This window comes from Gigantopelta aegis, chromosome 11, assembly GCF_016097555.1.
Source record: "Gigantopelta aegis isolate Gae_Host chromosome 11, Gae_host_genome, whole genome shotgun sequence".
NCBI classification, from domain to species: domain Eukaryota; kingdom Metazoa; phylum Mollusca; class Gastropoda; order Neomphalida; family Peltospiridae; genus Gigantopelta; species Gigantopelta aegis.
In genome coordinates, this window is record NC_054709.1 from 12,465,702 (window position 1) to 12,477,791 (window position 12,090).

The 12,090-nt window shown below is 37.7% G+C and overlaps 1 protein-coding gene across 2 annotated transcripts in view; it reads right to left on the minus strand.

Annotated features, from left to right (window-relative positions):
- LOC121384964 (steroidogenic acute regulatory protein-like) overlaps window positions 1-12,090 on the minus strand; it is a 49,039-nt gene that overhangs the window by 7,459 nt on the left and 29,490 nt on the right. For both annotated transcript variants that reach the window (XM_041515456.1, XM_041515457.1), the window contains 2 exons: window positions 2,057-2,154; window positions 229-390 (listed from right to left, as the gene is read on the minus strand). In XM_041515456.1, the coding sequence (XP_041371390.1) occupies window positions 229-390; window positions 2,057-2,154 (260 nt within the window). The remainder of the gene's footprint in view (window positions 1-228; window positions 391-2,056; window positions 2,155-12,090) is intronic.

Sequence of the window (12,090 nt, forward strand, 5' to 3'; positions counted from 1 at the left end):
CCCCTCTCTCACCCCCCCCCCCCCCCCCCCCCCACCCCATTCAGATGTTCACTGAACTGTAACCTGAAGACTTTTCTCGGGTGAAGGAAGTGTCTGGTCTGCACCCCCACCCCCCCAATTGAGATGTTCACTGACCTGTAACCTGAAGACTTTGCCCTGGTGAGGGAAGTGTCTGGTATGCACCCCCCCCCCCCCCCCCCCCCCCCCCCAAATGAGATGTTCACTGACCTGTAACCTAAAGACTTTGCCCTGGTGAGGGAAGTGTTTGGTGTGGACCCAGCCCTTCACGTTGTCCGAGCCCATCTCGTGCTTCCACTCGCTGTCCGGCATGTTGACCATCGTCCACATTTTGTCCCAGGCTCCCCGAGCAAGAGACTCATAATTGCACTCCTGAAGTTTAAACACATATCACATTTTCAGTTTTGGTATAAAAAAAAAAAAAAAAAAAACCCCGACAAAAACAGGAACCAATTTTACAAAACATAATGGGCCAAATTTACAAGAAAGAAAGAATTGTTTTATTTAACGACACACTCAACACATTTTATTTACGGTTATATGGCGTCAGACATATGGTTAAGGACCACACAGATTTTGAGAGGAAACCCGCTGTCGCCACTACATGGGCTACTCTTTCCTATACGCAGCAAGGGATCTTTTATTTGCGCTTCCCACAGGCAGCACAGCATAAACCATGGCCTTTGTTGAACCAGTTATGGATCACTGGTCGGTGCAAGTGGTTTACACCTACCCATTGAGCCTTGCGGAGCACTCACTCAGGGTTTGGAGTCGGTATCTGGATTAAAAATCCCATGCCTTGACTGGGATCCGAACCCAGTACCTACCAGCCTGTAGACCGATGGCCTAACCACGTAGCCGGTCCGAATTTACAAAGCCTGTTTTAGACTTACACATGTGGAACTTCATACATTTACTGTGCTTAAAAACTCTGCGTTTAAGATAAACAGGCTTCGTAAATTTGGCCCAATGAACCTACTTTTACACAGGGGCAAAGCGTGATCTGTTTTTTTCGAATATGAACCAAGTGGACCCTTTTACTATTTTGTTTTTGCACCACCAGAAACACCATATGTATAAACCTGTATGTTTTAGTTGTGAAACGGACCATTTGCTTCAGCCTACACCTGTTACATAGTGTCTTTCTTAGAAATTTGGCAAAGCATGGTAGACTAAACACTTTAGGGAATTCTCACTATTTTCAGGGCGCTTTTTTTTATTTTTTATTAAAGACATAAAATTTATTCAAATAAAAAATAAATGTAATTAATGTGCTTGCTTTAATAAATGAATGGTAAAATATATAACAGGATAATTTTATTAATTAGAAATACATTTTTCTGAGCGTTTTATGAAGGCAATTTTAGAATTAATTATTGAAAAAGGCTTGTTTAATCTCAGGGCAACATGGCACTGATTAAGGCAAGATGGCGATAGACTATTGAGGTATGATGCTGCACAATGCTAAAACAAGCTACGGAAAACACTATTTACATTCAAACATAGCTCTACAACTGAAAAAACCCCCCAAAACTGACTTATGATTACTAACAGTACAAATTATATAGTGATCACCATGTATTTATTTTTTATGTAAGTTTTAAACGCAGAAAAATACAGCATGTGTGCAGATGGCTTAATTAACACCTAGTAAATATATTGTAAATTATGAAATATAAAGGCGGTTTAGGAAAGTGACACAAGACTAATGAATAAATTATGAAATATAAATGGCTGTTTAGGAAAGTGTTTAGGAAAGTGACATGAGGCTAATAAATAAATTATGAAATACACACATCCATTTAGCAAAGGTACAATTGATTAATTGATTGTGGCAAGCAATGTTTTTAGGGGAGTCAAGAGTTACGTATCGTTTACAAAATATATCTTTATATAATAATAAAAATGGGAATTATTTACATTCAGATTGGGAACTTTTAAATTGTGGATAAAAAAACAACACAACCACTGGGGAATGGTGGGGAATGGTGCCGAGTCTAGAAAGGCAGGTGATGAAACACTGATTTGACATTCTCACCTTGCCGAGTAAAGACCTGCTTGGCTGACGTGAATGACCCCGAGACTGAGATGGACTCTGAAACTGTTCTTTGTGTGGCTGATTTTCGTCATCCGAATCTGAAACACACAACACTTGCAATTTCACCACAAGGTATCTTTTTTTGTTTTTTTAGTTGTTTGTTTTTGCATGTTTGTTTTTTTGGTTGTTTGTTTTTTGCATGTTTATTTTTTTGGTGGTTGTTGTTATTGTTAATGACACCATTAGAGCACACTGATTTATATTAATCATCGGCTATTTATTGGAAAAAGAAAGAAAGAAATGTTTTATTTAACGACGCACTCAACACATTTTATTTACGGTTATATGGCGTCAGACATATGGTTAAGGACCACACAGATTTTGAGAGGAAACCCGCTGTCGCCACTACATGGGCTACTCTTTCCTATACGCAGCAAGGGATCTTTTATTTGCGCTTCCCACAGGCAGCACAGCACAAACTATGGCCTTTGTTGAACCAGTTATGGATCACTGGTCGGTGCAAGTGGTTTACACCTACCCATTGAGCCTTTGGAGTCAGTATCTGGATTAAAAATCCCATGCCTCGACTGGGATCCAAACCCAGTACCTACCAGCCTGTAGACCGATGGCCTAACCACGACGCCGGTCTATTTATTGGACGTCAAACATTTGTTAATTCTAACACACTACAATATTAAAGGCGCACTCTTGTTTGAACCTGTATAAAAATAGACACCAAGTTTGGTTACTCTACAATTCTGTAAGACATTTTGGATAAAGTTACAACAAAGTGAAACAAGAGTCTGTGATGTTGAAAGAGGGAAATATCCTTAAAATACTCTAGAGCTCGTCTCCATAACCATTACTTCTCAGAGATACATGTATGTGCGTTTTTATAATTAAGAAAAATGCATTTCGCTGTATTATAAACACTAGGCTGACCACAGACACTTCGTTTGTACGGAAATAGATAATTTAAACAATAAAATGTAAGTAATGTCCAATTTCAGTTACCAAAAAATGACTAATAGTGAAAAATAAGCCATAGTGTTTAAAAACTAGTGTCTGTCACTTTAACAGAAATATATTTTTTTTCCCCCATTAACAGCAAGGGATCTTTTATATGCATTTTCTAATAGACAGAAGAACACATATCATAGCTTTTGATATACCAGCTGTGAAGCACTAAGTGGAAATGGGGAAAAAACTCACAAAGAGAATGGGTCCACCCACAAGGTTCAATCCTACCACTCTTGCAACTTCATTACAAGTTAAATTGTTTTGGTTCATCAACACCACTAGAGCACATTCTTTTACATTAAAGGGACATTCCTGAGTTTGCTGCACTGTTTTAAGATATTATCGACTAATAAAATATTTCTACGATTAAACTTACATATTAAATATATTTTCTTGTTTAGAATATCAGTGGCTGTATATTAAACGTGTTTCTGATCGTTCTAATATTTATACTAGGTTAATTTTCATTATATTTCCTAAAAAATATTTTGGGCTTCTTACAAATATTAAGACGACCCAAAACACATTGAATATACAGACACTGATATACTAAACAAGAAAATATATTTAATATGTAAGTTTAATCGTAGAAACATTTTATTAGTCGGAAACATTTTACAATGCAGCAAACTCAGGAATGTCCCTTTAATCATTGGCTGCTGATGTCAAACATATAGTGATAGCAGAACATTGTTTAACATCACAGGCCTTTTTTTTAACCCGTAAAAAATTGACACTAAGTTTAGTTTTAGTTTAGAATAAAGTTACAAAAGAAGAAGGAAGGAAATGTTTTATTTAACGACGCACTCAACACATCGTATTTACACTTATGTGGCGTCGGACATATGGTTAAGGACCACACAGATATTGAGAGAGGAAACCTGCTGTCACCACTTCATGGGCTACTCGTTTTCCATTAGCAGCAAGGGATCTTTTATATGCACCATCCTGCAGACAGGATAACACATACCACAGCCTTTTTGATATACCAGTCGTGGTGCACTGGCTGGAACGAGAAATATTCCAATGGGCTCACCGACAGGGATCGATCCCAGACTGACCGCATATCAAGTGGGCACTTTACCACTGGGCTATGTCCCACCCCAGTTACAACAGAAAGAAATGTTTTATTTAACGACGCACTCAACACATTTTATTTACGGTTATATGGCGTCGGACATATAGTTAAGGACCACACAGATTTTGAGAGGAAACCCGCTGTCACCACTACATGGGCTACTCTTCCGATTAGCAGCAAGGGATCTTTTATTTGCGTTTCCCACAGGCAGGATAGCACAAACCATGGCCTTTGTTGAACCAGTTATGGATCACTGGTCGGTGCAAGTGGTTTACATCTACCCATTGAGCCACTCAGGGTTTGGAGTCGGTATCGGGATTAAAAATCCCATGTCTCGACTGGGATCCGAACCCAGTACCTACCAGCCTGTAGACTGATGACCTAACAACTACGCCACCGAGGCCCATCAGTGACAATAGAGTGAAAGAAGAGTATGACAATGAAGCAGGGAAATACCCTTTAAAAACAGACTAAAGCTTCATAACCGTTAGGGGCCGTCCATAATTTTCAACATTTTCACGAGCGTAGAAACCGTACACTTTTGACCCCCCCCCCCCCCCCGTCTCTCTCCCCTCCCCTAAAAGTGTACATCCCCAAATGAAAAATGTTGATCGACATTTTTCATTTTCAAAAAAGGTGTACGCTGGCCCCTTACATCCCCCCCCCCCCCCCCATACGGTTTGTACGCTCGTGAAAATGTTGAAAATTATGTATGGTCCCTTACTTTATGATGTTGCTTCCAAAATTTATGTCATTACCTGTGGTTTTTATTAATTCTGTTATGTTGAACCATGTGGATAAGAATAAAAGATCCGTTGCAGCCAATTGAAAATAACAAGCCTCAGTGGGGTAGTGGTTAAGCCATTAGACTTAAATTTGGTAGATACTGGGTTAGCATCTTGGTTCTGGCTCCCACAGGGGCAAGTTTAATGACTCAATGGGTAAGTTACTACACCGATTTCTCTCTCACTGATCACTAACAACTAACCACTAACCCACTGTCCTGGACAGACAGTCCAGATAGCTGAGTTTTATGCCCAGGACAGCATGCTTAAACCTTAATTGTATACTGATGGAAAGAAATAAAGGATTACACAGACAGCAACAAGAAATAATGACTATATCAAAAATCAATTCATATTGTCCGAAGTTGACTGGAATCATATAGGCAGCACAGACAGTACAGACATTCAGTCCCACACTACAACTTGGTATGAAATACAGACATTACTATGCTAGTTGTGAATTAAATATGGTCCCTTATTTCTATCCATCAGTATATATATATGGATTGACAGAAATAAATATAAATAAACACAAATTGAAAATAGTGGTGGCAGTTGGTGTCCTCTCTCAACTGTATGGTTTTAAATCATGTCTGACACTATATAACAATAGACTAAAACGTGTTCAGATTTTATGTAACAGTAGATTAAAATGTCTTGAGATTTTACATAACAGTAGATTAAAATGTCATTGTATGTATATATAACAGTAGATTAATTTTAATAAAATGTGTTGAGATTTTATATAACAGTAGATTAAAATGTGTTTAGTATGAATATATGTGTATATATCAGTAGATTAAAATGTGCTGGATTTGTATATAACAGTAGATTAAAATGTGTTGATTTTGTACATAACAGTAGATTAAAATGTAATGAATATGTATATAATATTAACAGTAGATTAAAATGTATATGTGTATGTATATAATATTAACAGTAGAAAAACACACACAAAAAAAAGAAAAAAGGAAGAAAACCCCCAAAACCCCCCCAACCCCAAAAAAAAAACCCCCAGTAGATTGTGTTGAGTGTGTCACTAAATAAAAAAACATTTCTTCCTTCCTTAATTCCAAACAGCTGTAATGTTTTAAAATGGGCTGTTTCTAAACCTACATTCCATTCCATTCCATTCCTTTTCTTTCCTAACCACTATCTGTAAACAGTGTTGGGTAATTAGTCACGTCACAGATCCCCCCCCCCCCCCCCCCCGTCCTGACTTCACGCACGTCGTTGTAAGAAAACGTAAACAAAGAGAAGGTAAATAGACGACAGCTACGTACCGTGTTTTCCTTGAACCCCCATTATTTTCCTCCCAAAATTAATGAAAAATGCAGCCATGCTGATACGTTTATATATCCCGAATCTCTCAAGTTTAGTTGGAAATCAACTGACTGTCCATAATCAATAGTGTTCTCAGTTCAACAACATCCTTCTCCAACAGGCGACTTTCCTTACTTATATATACGGCAGTATGTGCGATCAGTCGTGCGGAAAGTAGCATGATGACTCGTCACCCGTAGCTATGGCCTGATTACCTCTCCCGGGTCGCGTGAGGTCAACTCGTGAATATAGCGGGACCCAATCAATAGGGAGTACATGAGCATATTTCTATTTACAGGAACATTTCAACATCAGTATAGGCCGATGTTCAAGTTGGGAGGGGGGGATTAAGATAGTGGGGGGATGGCAAGGAGGATAGTATTTGTGCTACAAATGTTCACAAGGGTAGGGACTGTGACACTTAAACATCAGTCTAGGGCTGTTCAAGGAAAGGAACAGTTGGGGGGGGGGAATTAAGGTAGTGGGGGTGGTGAGGCAGGGTGGGATGGGATAGGGTGGAGTGGAGGTATTTGTGCTAGAAAGGTTACCAAGGGAAGGATAACATAATATAATGAATGAGTATTACAGACCCTCCCTGTTCATGAAAGCATTGTGGGCGAGATCTGGGGCAGTTGGGGGTGAACAAGGAAGTTGGAAAATTAATATTAATACTGGTAAGTGGCGAGGATTAAAATTAAAGAAAAACAACAGATCAATATTACAGACAATCCTCAATTTAAGGGCTAATCATGACAGAATCAATAGAGGTGATCAAGAGTGGTGGGGAAAGGTATTGGTAACAGCAATGTTTACCAGGGAAGCGAGGGAGGAACTGAAATAAAGTAACTGAACAATAGAAACAATCCCAATCAGTATGTACAGTTTGTTTTTCACAACATTATATGGGTGATTACAGTGGTGTGTGTGGGGGGTGGGGTGAAGGGCAAATTTATGCAATATCTGACATTCACTGTAATGAAATAATTTTATATTAGCCAATCTGTGTTAAATACAGGTTAATTACCATACTGTTACCTGTTAGATAATAGAAAAAATTGAGGTGGTCTCTTTCATTAATTTAAGTGGTCATTTTATACAGGTTCATTATCATACTGTTACCTGTCAAATAATACAAACAACTGAGGTGGTCTCTTTCATTTGGTGGTCATTTTATACAGGTTCATTACACTCTTACCTGTTAGATAAAAGGCAAAATTGAGGTGGTCTCTTTCTTTAAGTGGTTATTTTATACAGGTTAATGATCATACAGTTACCTGTTAGATAACAGTTAAAACTGAGGCAGTCTCTATCTTTAGGTGGTCATTTTATTCAGGTTATCATACTCTTGCCTGTTTAATAATAAACAAACCTGAGGTGGTCTGTATCTTTAGGTGTTTATTTTATACATGTTATCATACTCTTGCCTGTTTAATAACAAACAAACCTGAGGTGGTCTCTATCTTTAGGTCGCTACTTACATGTAATATACAGATCAATTGATACCACTAATTGACTGAAGACTAAGGTGGCCTTTTTAGTCAAGTGACTACTTAATTCAGGTTTCAGGATTTCGGCCAGAAAATAATTTGCGGGTATTTAATCAAAACCAAAACCAATAATAAGAGCCCCTATTAGGCGATTATGGTACTGAAGGAAGGAAGGAAATGTTTTATTTAACAACGCACTCAACACGGTTATATGGCATCAAACAATGGTTAAGGACCACACAGATATTGAGGAAGGAAACCCGCTGTCGCCACTTCATTAGATACTCTATCCAATTAGCAGCAAGGGATCTTTTATATGCACCATCCCACAGACAGGATAGTACATACCACGGTCTTAGTTACACCAGTTGTGAAGCACTGGTTGGAACGGGAAATAGCCTAATGTGTCCACCAACAGGGATCGAACCTAGATTGACTGCGCATCAAGCGAACGCTTTACCAGTGGGCTATGTCCCCCCTCTTATGGTTTTGAATGTTGTCGAATTGGGACACAGAATTTAAACAACAGTTCTCTTACTATCATCTACCATATTTAAAAATTATTAAAATGTATCTATTAATTTTCAAAATTTTATGCAAGATTTAAAAACTAAATTATATTTGAACATTTCAGGGTATGCATCATTACCCTAAAACACTTGCACGGTCAGTTTGGGATCGATCCCCGTCGGTGGACCCATTGGATTATTTCTCGTTCCAGCCAGTGCACCACGACTAGTATAATTATATCAAATGCCGTGGTATGTGCTATCCTGTCTGTGGTATGGTGCATAAAAAAGTAGCCGGTTTCCTATCTAAGACTCTATGTCCAAATTACCAAATGTTTGACATCCAGTAGCCAATGATTAATAAATGTGTTCTAGTGGTGTTGTTAAACAAAACAAAAAAACCCCACCCAAAAAACCCACCAAAAATGTTAAAAGTCATGCAGGAACATTTAAACAACTTTTTAACATTAAAACATAATTATATCTGAAAATTTCAGGGTATGCATCATTACCATACAAATATTATTATTATTATTATTATTATTTTTTTTTTTTTTTTTTTTTTTAATTTATTGTCCCAGATCACAAACATAGCAGTGTCAGGGACCATACAAATATTTTAGGGTACACATTTTTACCCATTTTACAATCAGGAAAAAACCACTGTTAGGGTACTTAATTTTATCCTCCTTGTTCTCTGGTCGAAACCCTGGGTTCCACTGTATAATACCCATAATGCACATGGCCCTGCACTCTTATTCTGTTTAGTGGGATTTCACACGAAATAAATCAAAGCGGTGATGTATCATTTTTCAAATGTGATATGTTACATACTGTTATGTGTGCTACGTGCAATACAAAATGTTTTCATGGCCTAGAGGACAGTGACTTCTCAACAGAAGATAAACACACGTAATCCACACCCGTCACGTAACCCTGTTATTGCATGTGTTGATTATCTAGTGGAGGAAATTAGTGTGTACCGGGAGGTGATTCTAGAAAATGAATGCCCTACCCATGACGTCACGCTATTATTCTAACAGCAGACTGTCTTTGAAGAACCTACAGCAGAGAACAACACAGTTTGAACTTTTTCTGTGTTCAGGTCAAGGATTTGAAACAACAACCCACTGAAGTTGTACATTGTAAACAAGTACAATGATCAGCAGGCCAATGCACCGCAGAGGAGACGTGACACAGCGACAGAGAGACAACGGCAACACAACAGACGTCATGATGTCGGCGGTGCCGTGGTTTGCAACAGTTCAGTTTCTCACACAAGCAATGGCATTTCCACGACTGAAGTAAAGTTTAAATTACCAATCCCATATTTGGTAAATATGTGGAGAGAAAATAACAACCTTACATACTGAACAATAATGCATTTTAATTTCAACACAACAGATGTCTTGACATCAGCGGCGCCATGGTTTGCAACAGTTCAGTTGCTCATGCAAGCAACGGTACTTCTGGGATTCAAATAAACTATAAATTACCAATCCCATATATGGAAAAAGACTGAAAAACCCCCACAACTACCATATATTTTGAACAATAATACATTTTAATTTTAAAAACTAAAATAAAACTAAAATGCACTTTGGTAAAAATATTACATTTATTGGGTATGAAGCCAAAATAATGTTATCATGTGGCCAATTGCACTCTATACATGTAGTTTTGGTGAGTTTTTTTCTTTTTCTTAAACAGCTGTATAAATAACAAACATCCGACTTACTTTCTTTGTTTCAATCAGCGATATCCATGAAAATTTAAATGTTGTATAGATTTTGTTAATGTTTTGGTGAGTTTTTTATTTCTTTTGGGACAGTTTAAAAATAGCTGTATTAATAACACATGTCCGACTTACTTTGTTTGTCTCAATTGCAATATTCGTGAAAACTTAAATGTTGTAAAGATTTTGTTAATGTTTTAGTGAGATTTTTATTTCTTTTTGGACAGTTTAAAAATAGCTGTATAAATAACAATGACTAACTTTGTCTCAATCCTGATATTCGTGAAAACGTAAATGTAGTATAAATTTTGTTAATGTTGATACAATTCAATCAGTTTAGGCATATCTTCATCTGTAAGAGCATTTTGTGACCCTGAACTTTTGGCCACGTTCTGTGTGGATGCAACAGCGCTATGTGTGAGACGAAATGGAACCTGTTCTGATCCATTTCACACACATTGCCTGTGGCCCTGAGACAAGCAAGCAATGTTTTTGTTTTATGACTTGGGGGCACATCAAATCCCGTTGTTTTGCTGTTGCATGGCCTGTCGCAGTTGCGTGACGCCTACATGTATGCGTGCAATGGTCTTTAGCCCACACACAACTGCATCATTGAATGAAACTGCAATTTAAGCCTTACAAAGCAGATACTAGTGGTAGTGATATATTCAAAAAGCCGTATAAAGCAGATGCTAGTGGCAGTGATATATTCAGAAAGCCTTATAAAGCAGATGCTAGTGGTAGTGATATATTCAGAAAGCCTTACAAAGCAGATGCTAGTGGTAGTGATATATTCAGAAAGCCTTACAAAGCAGATGCTAGTGGTAGTGATATATTCAGAAAGCCTTACAAAGCAGATACTAGTGGTAGTGATACATTCAGAAAGCCTTACAAAGCAGATACTAGTGGTAGTGATACATTCAGAAAGCCTTACAAAGCAGATACTAGTGGTAGTGATATATTCAGAAAGCCTTACAAAGCAGATGCTAGTGGTAGTGATATATTCAGAAAGCCTTACAAAGCAGATACTAGTGGTAGTGATATATTCAGAAAGCCTTACAAAGCAGATGCTAGTGGTAGTGATACATTCAGAATGCCTTATAAAGCAGATGCTAGTGGTAGTGATACATTCAGAAAGCCTTATAAAGCAGATGCTAGTGGTAGTGATACATTCAGAAAGCCTTACAAAGCAGATACTAGTGGTAGTGATACATTCAGAAAGCCTTATAAAGCAGATGCTAGTGGTAGTGATATATTCAGAAAGCCTTACAAAGCAGATGCTAGTGGTAGTGATATATTCAGAAAGCCTTACAAAGCAGATGCTAGTGGTAGTGATATATTCAGAAAGCCGTATAAAGCAGATACTAGTGGTAGTGATATATTCAGAAAGCCGTATAAAGCAGATACTAGTGGTAGTGATATATTCAGAAAGCCGTATAAAGCAGATACTAGTGGCAGTGATATATTCAGAAAGCCGTATAAAGCAGATACTAGTGGCAGTGATATATTCAGAAAGCCGTATAAAGCAGATACTAGTGGTAGTGATATATTCAGAAAGCCGTATAAAGCAGATGCTAGTGGCAGTGATATATTCAGAAAGCCGTATAAAGCAGATGCTAGTGGTAGTGATATATTCAGAAAGCCGTATAAAGCAGATGCTAGTGGCAGTGATATATTCAGAAAGCCTTATAAAGCAGATGCTAGTGGTAGTGATATATTCAGAAAGCCTTATAAAGCAGATGCTAGTGGTAGTGATATATTCAGAAAGCCGTATAAAGCAGATACTAGTGGTAGTGATACATTCAGAAAGCCTTATAAAGCAGATACTAGTGGCAGTGATATATTCAGACAGAATATCATGAAGATTGTTGTAAGGCTTGAAATAGTGCAGTGTTCGAAATAAGCACTTGTCCGTTTGTCATGACAAGTGAAAATCTGCTTGATGGTGGACAAGTAAAATGTTCAATGCAGTTTAATTTTGAGCTCAAATACAGTCCTTGTACTTGAATAAAACAAAATATTTGACAAGTCAAAATATTACTGGACAAGTAGATTTTGCAGTGTATTTGTCCGGTGGATAAATGAAAAAATTCTGCT